This window comes from Podarcis cretensis, assembly GCF_951804945.1.
Source record: "Podarcis cretensis genome assembly, chromosome: 2".
NCBI classification, from domain to species: domain Eukaryota; kingdom Metazoa; phylum Chordata; class Lepidosauria; order Squamata; family Lacertidae; genus Podarcis; species Podarcis cretensis.
In genome coordinates this window covers 11,055,232-11,074,285 of record NC_137171.1, presented here as the reverse complement: position 1 = coordinate 11,074,285, position 19,054 = coordinate 11,055,232, and the positions used below count along the sequence as shown (strand labels likewise).

The 19,054-nt window shown below is 45.5% G+C and overlaps 1 protein-coding gene and 3 long non-coding RNA genes across 4 annotated transcripts in view; 1 reads left to right on the top strand and 3 right to left on the bottom strand.

Annotated features, from left to right (window-relative positions):
* The window catches only part of LOC307210810, a 554,287-nt gene that overhangs the window by 303,975 nt on the left and 231,258 nt on the right, over window positions 1–19,054 (bottom strand). The gene's annotated exons all lie outside the window — the stretch shown is intronic.
* Window positions 3,276–8,226, bottom strand: LOC307210780. Its single transcript, XR_013836101.1, has 3 exons — window positions 8,083–8,226; window positions 7,258–7,429; window positions 3,276–4,308 (listed from the first exon to the last, which is right to left on the bottom strand). It is a non-coding gene; the product is annotated as an uncharacterized lncRNA (long non-coding RNA).
* On the top strand, window positions 7,618–18,487 carry LOC307210726 (homeobox protein Hox-B1-like). The gene is made up of 2 exons (XM_079966888.1): window positions 7,618–8,355; window positions 15,423–18,487. The coding sequence occupies exons 1-2, from the start codon at window positions 7,764–7,766 to the stop codon at window positions 15,764–15,766; spliced, it is 936 nt and encodes a 311-aa protein (XP_079823014.1). The 5' UTR covers window positions 7,618–7,763; the 3' UTR covers window positions 15,767–18,487.
* LOC307210785 lies at window positions 9,679–13,071 on the bottom strand. The gene is made up of 2 exons (XR_013836109.1): window positions 12,832–13,071; window positions 9,679–10,015 (listed from the first exon to the last, which is right to left on the bottom strand). It is a non-coding gene; the product is annotated as an uncharacterized lncRNA (long non-coding RNA).

Sequence of the window (19,054 nt, the reverse complement as noted above, 5' to 3'; positions counted from 1 at the left end):
TAATTCAGGTTGCACTCAGAGCCAAAGCAAACGATAAAATCTATGTCTAGATCTATAGATCTGAAATGGGTTAATCCGCAACTTGAGGTCTTCCAGTGGTGCTTCTGGGTAAAGTGAGGTGGCAGGTGGCTCAGGTCCTTCCCACATTGTGCTTTGTAATGTATTCAGAAAGCCTGTAAGAAAAGGAATGAAGCATTTTTTAAAAAATGGGTGGGAAAGGGCAGGAAGTATGGGGTCCACCAAGAAAGACCCTGGGCTCAGGCCCCCTAAGTCATCCCACTCCCAGCCATCGTCTTCTTGGTACATCAGCTTCTGAGTTCAAAAATGCTTCCAATTTCTCACCTCTTCCAAATAAGCTCAAATGGGTCCATTTGGTTTTGCTCCTGCTCAGGTTTCCAGGAGTCTCTAATTTGCAGGTTTCTCCATTTCAGACCTTCTACCATAGCAAGGTAGGGGGCACTCTAGAAAACAACAACAGGGGAGTACCTCAGGGCTGCAGCTATGGGGGTTGGGTATTTTGCCCCAGGTGAAGCCTCCAAGAGGGGTGCCATTAAGGCTCCCAGACTGTGTGTGTGTGCACAAGTGTGTGTGTGTGTGTGTGTGTGTGTGTGTGTACGCACATCCACACCCACACACCCCAAACTGGGTCTTTGACCCAGGTGAAATGAAGATTAGTTTCAGCCCTGGAGTACTTTTACAGAATGCCTGAATGGATCATTAGACAATAGTATTATACAGGTCTATATTCCTGTACTCACTTACCTGGGAGTAAGGCCAATTGGGCCTATTGAAGTCAATAGGACTTATGAGTAGACATGTACATCATTGTTTTGTTCTAACCTCAGCTTCACTCCTTAGAGTGTGTTGTTTCCCAGACCACTGACAAACAATGCAAATCTTGAAAACAGACCCATATTTATTAAAATCAGACATCTTTTATTTATAATTGGCTCTGTTGCAATTGTCCTTGCCAGCAGATGATTAGTGGAAGATCAGTAGGTCCTGGGCTTTTTCCATAAGTGTGGCACTTTTCTGAAAAGAAATTGGTTCCGGTGGAGCTGTGGGCCAGGCCAGGCCAATGCAAGTTTTTGAGAAGGGAGAGGAAGACCTTTCTCATTTTCATCTGATGCTTCATGGACTAAAAGCAGTATTTTTGCTGCAGTCCTGAACCCACTGAGCTGAAAGTACGCCCCATTTTTGCTCAATTGGACTAATTTCTGATTAGATACATATAATGCTGCGCTGGATATCATATTCAGCTAAAATTGTTTACCTGTATCTTTCTATCATTTGACTAGCTGATTGTTGGTTTTAGTTGTATATTTTACTGACATTTCATTATGGTTTTATTTTAATTCGATTATTTACATAAGCCCCTTTGGGAGTCTGCAGGAAGAAAAACTGGATAGAAGTAAATGGAATAAATACATAAATTTGCATAAAGTTTATTATTGCACACAGTGGAAACTGGGCTTTTTCTTGATGGTTTTTTTTTGGGGGGGGATAAATGTTCCATGTTTCTAAAGCTGGAAAAATACTGTGCATACTAACTATAGAATTATTGTTGTTATTGTTGTTGTTGTTGTTGTTGTTGTTGTTATTGTTATTATTCCCGCATTCTCAGGCCAATGGGCTCTCAGCAGAGCAATATATAATGGATAATAAAATACAATAAAATTAATAACGATACACATATAATTCACCTTGAATAAAAGTGGGGGGTTAATATATAGAATTTTTTTTTTTTAATGCAGCAAATAATTGTTTTAAGTTCTCTTTTCCCACCCCACCCTTTACTATCTGTTGCATATTTCCACAAGAAATGCAGGATGGTAACCCTTTCAGTCACTATAAAGCAAATCCCCCCCCCTCCAAAAATGGTCCAGTGAAAGCAAAATTGAAGCCATTGGGGAGGGGAAATTGATGTAGGCTTTGGCTACTTTTTAACATTGCCTCTTCCTATTTTGATTGAAGGAGAAGTGATATAGTGGTTTCTGTTCCCAAATGACTCTTGAGAATGCATGATCTTTGGGGCATCATATGCTTGCAGTGGGTTAAATCCAAAGAGTCCCTTGCTCTGAAAGAAGGATTCCATCTGAGAAAAAGAACATTTGGATCCAGCCAATTGTTTCCTTGTGCAAAAGGTCTCTGCTTTGCTGACTGAGCCATAACATGCACACAGCTTATATTGGACAGGGCAATGGACTGTTGGAGCCAAGCCTGGTCAAAGAAGAAAACACTCTCAAGTTTTAAACTTCCCATACATCATTTACTACTCCTGTGGGCTGGCTGACAAGAAGCTGCCTGGTGCAATATCTTGTTAATATTACCCGATATTGAAAAACATCAATTTTCTGAAGCTGGCATGACCTACTCCCACCCTCCTTTTAATAAACATTGCACTAAATATTTAAATGCATGGCAAAATCTTGAGCAACATACGCACAGGCATATGTCTCAACCTTCCCAGTTTAACAGAGGCAGCTCCTCTTTCAATGTTATGTATGTACTTAGTTATTTATATTCTAGATAGCAAAGATTGGTACCCAAAGTAGCATATTATAATGGACTGGCTAGATGCAGAGGCATCAGTTGGGGAACCCCCAAAGGGAACAAGGCTCAGAGCCAAGGAATTGGTGGTGGGATGATGATAAGTGGTCAGATGGAGAGGAGGGAGCGGACTGGGTGGAGGTGGTTTCAGAAGGAGAAGAGGCAACAGGGTTTCGTGAGCAGGGAGAGTCTATGGCAGAGAGCAGTCCAGAATCAGAGGCAGAAGCGGAGGCTGAAGAGGAGGGAGGCCAAGGGGCAGACATCAGGCAGGCTGCTGAAGAAGCCAGGGGATCTCCCCTCCTCACTGATCTCCCAGGACCAGAAGAGGTATGAAAAGGGCAGAGCAGAGACAGGCACATCCATGGAGTCTCAGATTGCTTGGGAAGCACCTGGGAAAGGGGGAGGCAACTGTGGGAAGGTGGGGACCTTCAGTCCTCACAACTGCCTCACTGGGGGCAAGATCTGCTAGGAAGAGTTGCTGTGCTCACTAGGCATGGCCTCCTGAGCTGTTTGCTTCTTTGAATAAAAAGCTAACTTCACTGATGCCACGTGAGTTATTACTGACCTGTTTGAGGCACCCACCCCTGACACGTATAGTGAAAATCCACACAGAAGTAGAACCAGCCGGTACTCTGCTAAGAATATATGTAAAATGTGGTTCCCCATCATGTACCCTTCCCCTCCCTCCATTCCATGCCTGGCAAATAATAAGTCACATTCCAGTCTGTAAGGGACATATTTTTATTTTTATTTTTTTTAGGCTGCAACCCTATTCCCACTTACCTGGAGAAAGGCCACTGATTTCTACAGCAAGGATAAGGAACCTTTTTCAGCTGAGGGCCACATACTTAGGGGCCATATTCCAGTGGTGGGAGGAGCCAGAGGCAAATGTGGGTGGAGCAAAATTTTACCTTTGTGCAGTAGACTAGTTTCTACATACATTCACATACCCCTCCAACCAGACAAGCAAGAGACATCATCAGAATTCAAGGACACATTCCAGCCAGGCAAAAACACTTGGGGGGTGTGGCAATGTCAAAGGTGTATGTCTGGCCTGGAGGAAGAGGGTATAGTTTGGGGAGAGGTCCAAGAACCATAGAATCATAGAACTGTAGTGTTGGAAGGGACCCTGAGGACCATCTAGTCCAACCCCTTGAAATGCAGGAATATGCAGCTGCCCCATATGGGGATTGAACCTGCAACCTTAGCATAAAGAGCACCAACTATCCATGCCAGGTGTAAAGACTGCAATGTATCTCACCTTTCAAGGTATAACCCTCACAAGGCAGGTTACAGCAATAAATAAACAGAAAACACTGAACAGTATAAACATTGCAAGCAAATCAGTGAAGCAACAAGCAAAACTCTTTTAAAAAACAACAACCCTTCATTTGCATCAGCAGAGGGGGGAAATATTCATGGCGAAGCCTGATAAGCTCTGGGTCTAAGAACAGAGCTATGTCATATTACCTCCTGTCTTTAGGCCGAAGAATGATGCCACAAGTTGCTTTCTGTGGCTTTAGCCCAATGGCATAATCCAGTGGCTGCATGTGTGTGAGAGTGCAGGTGCGTTGGCAAAAGACAGGCCCATCATCTCTGATTGTATCTGCAGAAGGCAAAAGACCGAAGCACATGTTGACTTATTTTTTGTTGTTGATATATTTGCCACCAGGTCTCTCTCTCTCTCTGACATCTATGGCAGGCAATCCAGGTCCATCTGCATCCAAGTTTCAGCTGACAGGCAATGTGGAAGAAATGCTGCCGAATGAATTAGAGAGGCAGAATTCTGTAAGTATGAATCAAGCTCTCCTCCCTCCCTCCCTCCTCACCACCCCATCCCATAATACACAGTTTAGCTCTGCAAGAAATAAACAGATGGGAAACAGGATACCTCACCAACCCAGCTGAGGGGGAGGCAGAATTGAAACCTAATGGATTCCAACAGCAGAAGATTCACCCTCTCCAATAAAATCAATGCTAGGATGTGGGGTTTCAGAATTTGATTAGACTTCCTAGTTATAAGGAAACATCTAAAAGTGAGAGCACACTTTAAGAGCTTGGTATGAACTCCTCAAATCTTATTCAAGGACATCAGAAAGGGTCATGTAGAACCAGAGATAAAAATTTTCTAGGATTAAGATATCAAATGTTTACCAATCTGCTCATTCCCAGTGACTCCAATTTTACAGGCAGAGGCATGAAGGCTGAGATGCAACTCAAAGGCAGAGTAGTGATTAGAGTCCACATTTCATCAGCTAAATCTGCCACTGTTTGATACCTGAACATTTTCTACAAATAAGAGGAAGACTATGCTGTATAATAACAATTGGGAAGCTCACACTGGATTCTGGAGAAGGAAAGAATTCTGGAGTGGAGGCAGACCAATCCATGGGGGTTGGTCCACAGAGGAAGCTCGTTCAGCGAATGGACTTTTCATGTGAAATAGCCACTCTGGAAGCACAGAGCACGTGTTTACATCACATGGTTTCTCATCACAACTTCCATGGAACCTTCTAGGTAAATCAGTGGTAAATCCTGTCTTTGATGGCACATTCACGGGTAATCAATTTAAGGTACAGTTAAGGAGCAACTAAAAGGGACGCATGTGGCACTGTGGGTTAAACCACAGAGCCTAGGACTTGCCAATCAGAAGGTTGGCGGTTCGAATCCCTGCGGCGGGGTGAGCTCCCATTGCTCGGTCCCAGCTCCTGCCAACCTAGCAGTTCGAAAGCACGTCAAAGGGTAAGTAGATAAATAGGTACCGCTCCAGCGGGAAGGTAAACGGTGTTTCCGTGTGCTGCTCTGGTTTGCCAGAAGCGGCTTAGTCATGCTGGCCACATGACCCGGAAGCTGTACATCGGCTCCCTCGGCCAATAAAGCGAGATGAGCGTCGCAACCCCAGAGTCGGCTACGACTGGACCTAATGGTCAGGGGTCCCTTTACCTTTACCTAAGGAGCAACTAGCATCCTCATGAGAACTAGCCCACAGAAGCAATTTCCGGTGCTTTCCCCATGGTGCTCAAATCTTTACAAAGTCAGGATGCATCCTCACAAGCACACTTGGATGACTGCAACTAACCATGACAGAGATTCTGCATCACCTTCAATAAAAATCCCTTTTCACTGGAGGAAGTTCACGTAAGAAACAGTGATGTACATGAATGTGCACTGTGAAACTTTCATTTTTCTTCTTCAGTGGAGGGAGGCTTCTTTAATGAATGGTGGAGCTTTATAGCAGGCTCTGAGATGGGGAAGTTAAACATTTATGTATTCCTGACACTCAAGTGTATTTCTGTGTATAAGAATTCCTTTGAATTGTGAAGTTCTCTGTGGCAAAACTGAAGTCTAGCTCACATGAACAACACTAGGTTACTTACTTGATGTACTTGTAGCTGAATATGTGAACTGCCTCCCTTAAACAGCACTGTATTTTAGGGGGGATAAAACCTCTGTGCTGTTCCATCTGTGACGGCTTTTAAAGTTTTCACATATGTAGGGTGTCACTTGATATTACAGTCATCACATGATCAAAGGTGCCACACGCACTCACCACCACATAAGTTTCTCCAGACCTTCCAGCAATTCTTCTCCCATAATCGTGCCAATAAAGAAAAGCTGTACATGAGTTGGTTTTAAGCAAGCGTGCTATCTGTTCATTTAATATTAACAAATTGAAATGAATTATTTTAATGCCAATTAACTTGTAACTGTCCCTTATTAATAGTGATTTAGATGAATACTTCTTGTAAGTAAGAATGGTAGGCTCTAGGAAACGTGCCTGGAATACAGAACACATGGACAGCCAGTTTTTATTTTTAAGAGATGTTATTACTGTTTTATATCAGGTCTATATGGCTCTGCAGCTCAAAGATTCCTATCTTAATCCAATAACATTATTACATTCAAAATATTGGGGGTGGGCCCTACCTGCTATTGCCCCCATCATTCATCAGATGAATTTAACTGTACATTAGAAGTAGGCATTTAAATATACTTCTACCGTCCCTATCTTCTGTTGCATTTTCTACGCTCCATGGATTCCCTCTCAAAATACAGGCAATCGTTTTTATTTCAATTAGAAATATCCTACCCAATCAACTTACAGGAGAATCTGCCAGTGTAAAACCAAAACAACAACAACAACAACAACAACAACACACACACACACCCCTTCCAAGAGACAGGTTGCATTGCAAATGTGTGCCTGGGGGAGGGTTTTTATTTTATTTTACTTTTTTGTAACCTTCATTTGCAATTCTAATAGATCCGGGTGAGTGTTTCCCCCCCTTTTTAAGTAGATACTCTCAGGCCCTCCACATGCAAGCTTTATTTGCAGAAAAAGTCGTAACGGTGTTTCGCAGTGTCTCCGTCTCCCTTTTCCCCACCCCACTTTTGAGAGATGTCACAAAGTTTGCGGTCCTCTCGCTTACTTCAGCTCCTCCTCGCACCCTACCCCCCCCCACCACGCGCGCACATGCAGGCACAGCTATCCAACCCTGCGCATCTATTTTCATTGCAAAAAGTAATTGCAAACTTCATCAGCTAAATTAAGATGAAACGGTGTATTATGGCTGGGTACTTAATGGCACCGAGATTCGCTTTCGGAAGGAGGGAGAGAGTGTGGGGACTTAGAGGGGGGGGAGGAGATGCTCCTTTAGGAGACAACCCGCTCTAAAGATGCAACAGACGGAATAAAAATGGACTCACCTTTAGCTTCCCGGTAGATATTCCAGCAGCATGGGGAGGAGATATGAGTGCGTCCATTTCTCGCAGCCCAGAGAGAGATCAGTTGCAGAAGCGCCACCACACTCTCTCTCTCTCTCTCTCTCTCTCTCTCTCTCTCTCTCTCATCCCTCTTGTGTGTTTGCCCAGAGAGAGACTGAAAGTTACAAATTGCTGCCATTAGCTCATCAAACAGTGCCTCCCCCCACCCCTTAGTGAACCTTGGCCATTGGCCAAGCGCCCGTCACGTGGCTCTCAATGTATCGAATTTCAGCTGGCTTTCTTGTCTCAGCCAACATTCTCTGCGCCCCCCCCCCAAGCAAATCTCTGCGCGCAGGGCTTGTAGCCCCCCACCCCACCCCCGCCTCCTTGGGAAGTGCGCGGTGAGGGTAGGGAAATGTCCAATTTGACATGGTGAAAGCAGGTCCAAAGGTGGGGGTGGGGGGGACGCCGAGCTGGGCGAAAGGGGCAGGGAAGCCCATTAAGGCAGGATGACGGATCGCCCCTTCCTAGAGCTGGTGTGTGGGGCAGGGGGCAGTGGCCACTTCACGGGGACACTCTCTGGAAGGCAGCGACAGCCGGAGAGGAAGCGCTGCTGCTGCTCTGGGGACAGAGGCGAGGAGATGGGGCGGGATCTCCCAGGGGGACCTTCTCCTCCCCACTCCCCAGCCAACCAGCCCCATCACTCCTCTCGCATGCCTCGCCCACCCCACGATTACCTCTGGGCTGGACCCAGCCCGCCCGACGTAGGTAGATCCGGAGTGACTTCTCCCCCTTCCAGCTGCAACTCCCTCGGTGCCCCCTACCCACTTAGCTATGGGGACAGAGACTTCCCCGCCCCTTCTTCTTCTTTTTCCTCCTCTTCCTCGGTGTACCCAGCTTGTTTCCCAGAAGGACATCCCTTCGGGGCTCGGCTGATGGACCCCCAGTACTCAGGTAGCCAAGAGAAAATCCTCTTGGCTCAGCCCGTCAGCTCTTGGAGAGCCCAAGGGGAGGGGAGGGGTCCGCCTCGGGAGGTTGGCGGAGAGATGGAAACTTTTGAATGGATGAAAGTTCAGAGGAATCCGCCCCGAAGAAGAACAGGTGAGTTGTTGGCGAGCAGGCCCCGCTCGGATCTAATTGGATGAGTAGCTGGCGCGCGCGCAACATCACCGGATACTCCAGGTACCTCAAATTGGTAATAGAAAGTCATCTATCACGCGCGGAGATGTCTGTATCCATTGGGCGTCTGATTTCTAAGCAGCTCACGTTTGGCGATTGTAATAACTTATTCTCACGGCTAATGCGAAGGCGATTTAGCATTCTCGGAGCATAAGGATTTGAGGCAGAGCCAGAAAAAGAGAGAGAGAGAGAGAGCAATCCTTAAATAAAAAATAAACAGCGTTTTGTCGTGATTTTTGTTGTATGTTCGTTTTGGCTTTAAACGGGGGTCTTGGGTCTCCCTTTGAAAGGATAACGCGAGGGGTAATTTCCCTTCAAGTTACCCATTCAGAGAGAATTTTAAACTATTTATTGTTCAGAATGGGTGCCCTCAAGCAAGCATTTGGTTAGGAATCGACTGTCTGGCGATCATGAAAACGCTGGCAATTTATTGTTTCAAAATAGTATTTGTATTTCGGGGTTTTTTTTAATGCCCAGTTTTTGTTCTGAATGTGATAGATAGATGTAAAATAAAAAATAAAAAATACATCCACCAAAGTAGAGGCGGAAACTTTGTAACGACCTCTCAAAAGTGCAAACCTACAGACTGAAGTATCGGCAGCGCACCATGGATACTAACGGGTTTCGACTGCAGCTAAAGTTAAACTTTCTGGTAAACTTTCCCCCACCCCAAAAAAGGAGTTACTCCCAAATAAATATGTTTAAGATATCGGAACGTTAAATGTAGCATAATTTTAACCCTCCTTCCGACACACGAAATCGTGGGAGAAGGAACCATTCAGATATTACCAGAAACGATCAATTTCTCTCTCCTAGCCCCCCTCCCCCCCCAACTTGCCCCATTTCAATCTGTCAGCGCTACACCATCCACGCCTGGCGAACTTTAACCACCCCAACACAAATACATTTAAAAATAGGTGAAATTGTCTCTTGACGAGGAGATGCGAGTTCTAGGTTCTTTTGACGCGGCCGTCGCCAGCGGATCTTAACACGCACGTGACCTCTTGATGCCTGTGTGAATGTTGTGCATAGTGCTTGTTTGTTGCCAAATAGCAGGCTCATCATAGTCCTCATGGATTTCGGGGACGAGGGGAGAAATTTCTGAAAGTCTGCTGAACTTCCAAACAACAGGTTGGGATCCGAAGCAAAATCTTTCACGGTCTATGTTGGATCCGCGCGCCGCTTTCTTTCTGTGGGATCACCAGGGCCTGAAAGTTTCTAAAGTCAAGCAGAGTTACTAAGTGCTGGATGGAGATTTCTTTATTTAATATAACTGTTGTTCCCAACGGGATTCTGGAGAGCTGAGCGTTCTTGTTGCTGTTTTGTGACTGGGGCTTGTTCGTTCGTTCCTCGACCAGTTTGTCCTTTCTGCGGTTATTTTATCTTTGGGGTGGGTAGGTAATAGAATTTATGCACACACTCTGACAGTCCCTCTGGGAGGGAGAAGACAAGAGAAGTATGTCCCCAAAATGAAACAGAGCCACGGTAGCCAGTCTCGTCCTTTCGGAGGAGGTAGACTCGGGAGTAGGGCTCTCCCAGCCCCAAACCGGGATCAGTTGTTAAGCCCTTGAACGGGAAAAGGCTGCAAGATTAAGGAATCATTAACCAAACTGGACAATGTACGACATCCCCCACCCATCAAAGAGGGCGCCCGCCCGCATTCCGACCTGGGAGACCAAACTTCCTGTAACTCCAAAGCGGAGAGCGATTGGATACTTTGATAGGCGCGCGTCTTGGCCGTCTCTCTTTCGCCGTAAACGGCGCGCGTAAAGGGAGCCCCGGAAACCAGAAATCGGAGAGAAACGGGCTACAGATTTCAGTGCCCCTGCATCCAGAAAGATTTTGGTGTGCGAACTTCTTAATGATGCATATAATGCACACACACACAAACAGAAAGAAAGAGAGAGAGAAACAGAGAGAGAGAGAGAGAGAGAGAGAGAGAGAGAGAGAGAGAGAGAGAGAATGGAACCATTTTCTTTCCCGAACTACTATACTTTCTTTCGTTTCGCCTTGTGAAATTTATTCTGGAGGATTCCTTGTGCTCCTGAATATAATTCGATCCGAAAAGATCCAACTCTTCTTCTCCTTTTTCTCCTCCGGTGGGGCAATAAGATTAAGTTGCTTCGCGACTGGCGGTGGGGTTTACTTGTTTACTTGCTTGTTTTATAGGGTGTTTTTTAATGTTTAAATTAGGAATATTTATTAATTGTTTCCAAAACCATTACGAGGACATACAGACAAAAACCGTCATTTCCTATAGCTGTTTTGGGGGGGTAAGGTTTTTTAAAAAAATAGAAGAGAAAGAATACAAAGTAATTCATTGAAAGACATCTGATTTGTGTCGAAATTTTCTAAAGCTCGTTTACATTGTGAAGTCCGAAGTTCCTCCAAGTTTTAGGGAAAGCGGGGGAGGTCGCCACGATCCTTCGCCTTTCCAGATCTGTCAGCCTTGGAGATGCGTTCTCTATTCGGGGCTTCCTATATTCCTGATAGTAGAGAGATCTCGGCGGGGGAAAATATTGTTGTCTTCTGTGGATCTTGACCATATCTCTGTTTCCAAGCAGAGGAGGACTTCTCCACTTTCAAGGAACTGGTGGTCCCCCGTGTCTGTATAATACGCTTTTAATATCATTATATATACATACACACATATGCATGCACACCAACAAACGCACACCTTTTGTTTGTTGCTGCCTTTAACAATATAAACACTTTCCCCATTGTTTATCATGGAAACGGGGGAAGATAAACAAAGACAATAAAAAGTGTGGCGGGCGTATAATTTTTAATATAGGCTGAGACCTGATCCAAAAAACTGGCATATCTTTATGGTGCCAGCGTGTTTATTTGTGTTTAATATGACTCTTAAAAAAAATGATGCATTCGCTTGTTTCCAAGCTCGGGAAAGTAAGTCACGTGAAGGAGATTCTTTTCTTCTTGTTATTTTTCTGTAGGTGGAAAAAACAAATAATAAAAATGGCAGTTTTTGTGTGTGTTTTTAAGCTTATGTTTTGTAAGGATAGGAAAGCCTTGAGAAATGTCTGCGTTGGAAGTGGGGGGAATTAAATACAGGCGCTCGAGATACCAACATATTTAGAAGAAGTCGAATTCGTGTTCCGTCTCTGCAATTTAGAAAGCTGCATAAGACAAAATGGGGCGGGGCGGGGCCAGGGGAAAAGACGTTTTGTTTCATTTCAAAGCGAAGGCCATTTTCTTCTAAACATAATCCAGATCTTTAAACATTGCCCTCTGCTCTGGCCCGCCACATCTATCAAAACTCTGTCCCCTTTCAAGTGAGTTCGTCCTTTCAAAGCTTGGCTAACGGTTGTGTTGGCTCCTTCGGCCCAAGGCAGCTGAAGTTTAGCTCACATCCATTCCACACCTCCTAACACAAGAGGGAAAGGCAAGTACGGTTTTGTTTTTGTGTGTTTTTTTTTTAAAAAAAACAACAGTCCACCAAGCTGAAGAGACGCTTCCTTGGCTTTAGAACCGGGATGAGTTATGGTTGTGGCACTGAGCGAGTTAATAGCTCCTGTTAGGGCAACGATCCTGGTGTGTAGGAAGCAAGACAGGTAGCAAACACCGTTCAACTCTTGAGGGGGAGGGATGCCCACACACTATTCTGCCCAATTCCTTCACTCAAGATTCCAAACTTTCAAGATAGTAAAGGTAAAGGGACCCCTGACCATTAGGTCCAGTTGTGGCCGACTCTGGGGTTGCGGTGCTCATCTCACTTTACTGGCCGAGGGAGCCGGCGTACAGCTTCCAGGTCATGTGGCCAGCATGACTAAGCCGCTTCTGGCGAAACCAGAGCAGCGCACGGAAACGCCGTTTACCTTCCCGCTGGAGCGGTACCTATTTTTCTACTTGCACTTTGATGTGGTCAGAGGTTATGGGATGTGTAGTTTGGCAACATCTTGGGGGCACCAAGTTGGGGAAGGTAGCCTTGGAACAGTCCTCCTCCTCTTCCTTCATTACATTTCTATAGCACCCTTCATTTGAGGATCACAGGGTGGTTTACAGTATAAAAGCACAAAAATGCACAAACAAATCAACGCCCCCAACACACAGTTTTGGCGGCCATAGGTTGATTAATTAGGCAAAGGCCTGGGAGAAGAGGAATATTTTTGCCTGGTGCCTAAAAATATACGTACATAATGAAGGTGCCAGGCGAGCCACCCTGGGGAGAGCATTCCCCAGATAAGGCCATTCTTGTGTTGCCACCCTCAGAAGCTTTTGAAGAGGCACATGAAGAAGGGGTCAGATGATGGTCGCAGGGTCCAGGTCAATTAAGATGGGGAGAGCCAACCCTGGAGGTATTGAAGTGTTATGGTATTGAGGTATCCATGTGCTCTAACTCAAGATGGTTTTATTTATTTGTTTATTAAAGATATATACCTGCCTCCCATCCCGAAAGATCCTGTTGTGTTCCTCTGAAGATCTGCTTTTCTTGCCACCGTGCATTGGTTGCTTCTCTTTAGAGTGCATCATTTTGGAATCTTCAGTTGAGACTATTCCACTAGAGCTCAGTCTACTCTCATCCAGCCCCCACCTGCCTGCCTGCTTGCCTTCTTACTTACCTCCCTCCTCCTGGCCTTGCAGAATTCAGCAGGGAGGACAACTCTAGAATTAGTTGAGTTGTCATTGGCTACCTGTCATTGGCTCTGGTCCACTACTGTTGGGCTCCCCACCTTCAATCCCACCAGTCCCAGCAGGGACCAGTCAGCACTTTGCCCTAACTCCCTCTCTCTCCCCACAGCATTTAATTCTTTGAGACACTCTCCAGGAAGTATAAGACATAGGGGAAAAACTGAGACAGTGTCAACAGGAAGAATGAGAGTGGCTTGATGATGAAAGAAGGATGAATGGGGAAGCTTTGGTCCTTCATATGCTCTTTGGTCTCCAGGTCCCATCTGCTCCTGCCAGCATGGCTGATGGCCAGCAGGGGTGCCAACTTGAATAAAATATTGTGGGGGGGCCCAGGTAAGCCCTGCCTCGCATAATTGATCACATGAGGCAGTGCACACCCCCCCCATTTGAATGGGAATGTCCATCAACTTTGAGGGAGCCCGGCTCCCTCAAATATTTCATTGTGGGGGACGGAGCCTCCATGGCCCCTAGGATTTGGCTCCTATGATGGCCAGGGATGATGGGAGTTGGAGTCTAGCAAGCTCCAGAGGACCACAGCTTCCCCACCCCGGTAGAAAACACACACTACATTTTTCTAAGGTGTCTTAAGGGCATCCTGAAATGTGCAAAGTAATATATATGTAAATATGCCACCAATACATGTTGGCAAATGCCTCGGTGAATGCACTGAATGCACTCAGCTGTAGCTTCCAGGTGAATGCGCAGTGGAAAACTTGGGTTTGCTGCTATGGTTGTGTGTAAAATGGGACACAGAAAGAGGAGAGAGCAGTATCAGAATTGGCAGGGATGGGGAATGGCACTTGAATATCCAAGCCAGCATCCCTTCCTATCCCAGATTTCTAACCTTCTCTGAAGACCTGCGTATACAAGAAGCCTAGACAACACCTGATTTCTAATTTCCTGAACAGATTCTAGTCATTTCCCTGAAATGTGTGGTGTTTGTGGTGATGCGACATATCAATCTGTGCTGCTTGATCAGCAGTGGCTCATTCGCTCATGCAAATTGTTGCTAGATGCATGAAGTGATGGGCATGTAAAGAACGGACTCCAACCAAGGCTTTAGGCCAGGGGAAAAGGCACAGCTGCTTGACCCAGTCCTGATTGGCTGTGGAAGCCTGTGCTATGGATTGCCTGTTGGGAGAGGAGGGTAGGTATGAACCAAACCACATAGCCTGTCTTGGAGGGAAAATGGCTGAGCACAGTTTGCATAATGGGTTTTCCTGATTAGCTTTGGAGATGCACCAGGAACATGTGCGAGAGAGTATTGCTTCCGCCACCCCACCCTGCTACTCCTTTGAACAAATCCAGTTCTGACCTCAAGGCACAGCCAGTCCAGGCCTGCCCATACAGCAAGTTGCCCCAACAGCCATTGAAAATGTTGCAAGCTTTCTGCACTGCAGATTCTTCAGGTGTTCAGGGCAAAAGCTATTTAAAAACCGGATCTTATCATGCATCCAGACTGATTAGTATCTGGTCAAACTGGCTCTTAAATTTTTTTAATGCCATTTAATTTAGACATATAATTAAGTTACCTTTATCTGTTTTTTTAAAAAAGTTCTCTTGATCTTATCTATTCTTAATCATGATGGTTCTATGCACACTTGTGTGTTTATGTTTTTAATGATGCTGGCTTTATGTATATTTGTCTTTCATTAGACTGGGGGTTTTAGCTGTGTTTTCTTTCCAGTTTTATGTGTATGCCACATGGAGAGCTTTTTCATAAAGGGGTTTAGAAATATTCTAAATAAAGGTGGGGAGTCAAGCCATAGTGGGTTTTTTTGGAGTAGAAAATGGACTGGGGCAAATAATAGCAGCAATAATAAACAAAATGATCATAGGATTATAATAATAATAATATAATAATAATTTATTATTTATACCCCGCCCATCTGGGTTTCCACAGCCACTCTAGATGGCTCCCAATCAAGTATTAAAAACAATACAGTGTTAAATATTTAAAACTTTAAGGAAGAAAACAGGGCTGCCTTCAGATGTCTTTTAAAGATAGGATAGCTACTTATTTCCTTCACATCTGAAGGGAGGGTGTTCCACAGGGTGGGCACCACCACCGAGAAGGCCCTCTGTCTGGTTCCCTGTAACCTTACTTCTCGCAATGAGGGAACTGCCAGAAGGCCCTTGGAGCTGGATCTCAGTGTCCGGGCAGAACAATGGGGGTGGAGACGCTCCTTCAGGTATACAAGACCGAGGCCGTTTAGGGTTTTAAAGGTCAGCACCAACACTTTGAATTGTGCTCGGAAATTACAAACTATTGAAACTAAGTGGTCTACTCCGAGTAAAACTCAGTACCCTGAGTGATGCTTCCTTCTTTTCATCCTTAGTGAAGTTACATGATACCACAGCAGACGGGACAACTCCCCACTCCTCTCCCAGAACCAACTTCACCACCAAGCAGCTGACAGAGCTGGAGAAGGAATTCCACTTCAACAAATACCTGAGCCGAGCCCGCCGGGTGGAAATTGCCTCGGCCTTATTTCTCAATGAATCCCAAGTGAAGATCTGGTTCCAGAACCGCAGGATGAAGCAGAAGAAGAGAGAGAGAGAAGGCCTCCTGTGGGGAACTGCTGCTGGGCGGGGCTCTTCCTCTTCCGACAAATCAGATCTTGCCTCTCCAGCATCCTCCCCGAGCAGGAGCAATGAGGACAACATCACTCCACCTCTTTGACTGGGAAAGAAAAGAAAGAGGCATTCGCTGAGCCTCTTGGCATTGTTGTGCAAGTCCCAAAGTCCCCTTCAAGGGATGTAAGGGATCTTTGCAGAGAAGGATAGGGAAGGACATCAGTGTTCCCCTGTGATCACAAAGATGACAAACAGCACATTGGGCTGTCAGGTGAAATTCAGTAGGGATGTGTGCGTATCAGTCTATTTTTTTACTGGACCAGCCTGGTGAAAATCCAAAATAATTTATATACTCTGATGTTCAGATGAACGGCAGGGTTCTTTTGCAGCGAGTTGTGCCCGCATGCAGTTACACAAGAAACCCAGGAAATACATTAACAAGGCATTTTCAGGCACATAAGTTCCGGGCACACACAATCACACACTTCCATCTTTCTTTCTTTTTAAATCACATTCTCCTCTCAGGTCGTTACCCTCCACATTCCTGTTACCTAGCAGCGCAACCCTACTAATCAGAATAAGTGGGTACCATCTGAGTTTGACGGGGCTTAATCCCAGGTCACTTATATGGGACTTACATCTGAGCAGATAGGCATAGGGTTGCACTAGCACACAAAATGATCTTTTAAGGGAGTGGATTCTTCATTCCCAGCTCTGATTTAGGTACCTAGCTGGCCAGTGTCATCTTGTGTCTTCTGTACAGTTTAGTTTAATATCTAATAGTCTATGCAGTTTGATGACACTTCTTACCAAATTTCTGTTGCTTGCTGGACTCTGAATGGAGGATAGAATACGCTTCCTTGGAGGGAATTGGAGGCTTGGGCTCCATTAATCTGTTTCCATTAATGTTTAGTAACATATTTATTGATAAATATTCTAGCAGCACACCATGGAATGCTTAGGATACCTCTTCATAGAAACGTCTCCAGTCAGGGGTGCCAACTTGAATAAGATATTCTAGCAGGGGGCATGTAAGCCCCACCCCACATAATTGATTGCCAGGTGTGGTGCATGCACACCGTTTGAATGGCAATGCCCACCAACTTGGGGGGCGGGCCCCTCAAATATTTTATTGCCCCCCCCGAAGGGACCTTGGTCCCTGGGAGTTGGCTCCTGTGTCTCCATCAAGTGGATGACACAGGTGTTGACCCTGTTAGCCTTATCGTGTGCATTTTCACTGAGACAAAACTTAAGGGACCAATTGGTGGAGTTTTAGAACAGGGTCCATAAGTCACTTCATGGGATTGGCTCAGAAGCAAAACACTTGGGGGGGGGGACTTTTCTTGTTGTGATATTGGCTTACTGAAGGTAACTCAGACAGACCCATCCCAAGACCTCTCTGAGCCACCAGTATGCCCCCCCCCCCGGTCCTTTACGTTTTTTACCTATTCCCCCACACACACATTTGTGAATCACCAAGATAGACCTACCTTTAAGCACGAGGGTATTCAATAGATAAACAACCAAGTCCCTTGCATGTGATTCCTTTCACAAGGCAGTGTCAACTGGTTGACATCAAAGCTGTTTGCCCATACCAGGGCAAGAATTTCTCCCAATTTGCCGAATATAAAACAACTTCCTCATTAAACAGAGAGGAAGAGAAACATTCACAGACTTTGCAAAATATGACAGTGATGGTAATTGTGCTATAAATAGTGCTGGCAGAACAAGGAGCAGTCATTGCCTTAGGAATGAGGAGTGTGTAGCGGCAAAGATTTTGAAAAGATAGTTTTGCAAGTGAGCTCTGGCTTAATTTGCCTTAATATGGAATATCATTCAGGCTGCAATCCCAGCATGGCGTGTATGAGTGGAAGTGAGTTTCATGCAAAGGTCTTGCACTGCCAGGATCTTCCTCACAGTATGCAACCCTTGGCTGAGAGGACATCTGTCGTCCTTCACTATCAAGCAGCCAGCAAACTTGCGGAGGCACAGGATAAGATTGTGTTGCTTTTGGAGTCCACTTTTTTTAATACTTTGTTTCAGCCATAAATAGTTAACAGTCTCCAACAGCATAACAATGATCAAATAACAGATAACACAACTCTCACAAACATGCTCTCAGAGGCCATTCCTGTACTGGGGAACAATGGCCATTTCATTAGCTGAAAGTAAGGATTGGATTCGGAAGAAGGGAAAGAAGCAAGATGTTCTTCAGGGTCAGCTGGGAAGGAAAAGGGATGGGTATATTCTGATCAGCACACACAATTCATGCTGCTCTTCAGAGCAATCGTCTTCAATATTTTCCAAATCTGGGACCCAGCTTTAACCCAAACATGCACTTGGGAATCTATTTCTTATGGCTTTTTTGCCACATCTTTCTATGTTGGCACTGCTGCTCTTGCAACTCAGCTTAGATCGGTCCACATGCCACATTAGTGGGTATGGACCAACCAATCCTCTAGAGTAAGGTTAGCCTGTGTGGACTATAAGTCCCCTCAGCCCTGGTCATTGGCCATGCTTGCTGATGCTGATGAGAGCTTTCCTATGCTCAGAACAAAATTTGGGCCTTATCCCTACAATCTCAGAGCAGAAAAACACAGGTTGTCCACTGAGAAGGGTGGGGTGTGTGTGGAGCTCTGCATTTTCATAAGTTTATAGAAGTTAATAAAGCGATTACAAAATATCTACCTCTAAATTTGCCTGGACTATCCGAAGGATGACACAGGTTTATTATGTATTTATTATTTGTGTGCACTGTTGGCGTTGGCGTTTGATTCATGAGGGGGAGATACCAGATGGAGAAATTAAAATCTTGCTTTGATCAGTACTCTGCATGCTTGGCTTATTACACTTTTTCTCCACATTTCCTCTGAGGAGTTCAGAGCTGCTTATGAACAGTTCCTAGGTGGGTTTTACAGGGTATGGAAGGCAGTTGCTTAGCCTTAGCAGGAGAACTGCATCATGCGACTTCAGAACATTAAAATTCAGACGGGAACGGAGGCTGTGCACATACTAGCACATGCTATATATTTAAAGCACATTTGAAGCACCATCTTCCTCTCAAAGAATTATGGGCACCAGGGCCTGCCCACCCATGGGGCAGGCTGTGGCAACTGCTTTGGGTGGTGGAACCCCAGAGGGAAAATCCATAAATATGGCAACCCATATCAGAAGTCTAGTTTCTTGCCAGTGGCGTAGCGTGGGGGGTGCAGGGGGGCCGGGCGCACCGGGCGCAACATCGGGGGGGGGGCGCTCACCGCCTCCGGAGTCGCCGAAGAGCCTCGGGCACAGTCTGTAGCAGAGTCCCATGTCTCGCGGAACCGACGAGCTGTGCCTGCGTCCGGGCTGAAGGTGTCCAGCAGGCAGCGGCTCTCATCGCTCGCCACGATCCCCG

What these genes read in the sequence shown, in the direction of transcription:
- LOC307210726 (XM_079966888.1), top strand. Translation starts at nt 7,764, where the DNA reads ATGACGGATCGCCCCTTCCTAGAGCTGGTGTGTGGGGCAGGGGGCAGT. An exon ending in TCCGCCCCGAAGAAGAACAG is followed by an intron (nt 8,356 to 15,422) that starts GTGAGTTGTTGG and finishes TTTCATCCTTAG; the next exon opens with TGAAGTTACATGATACCACA.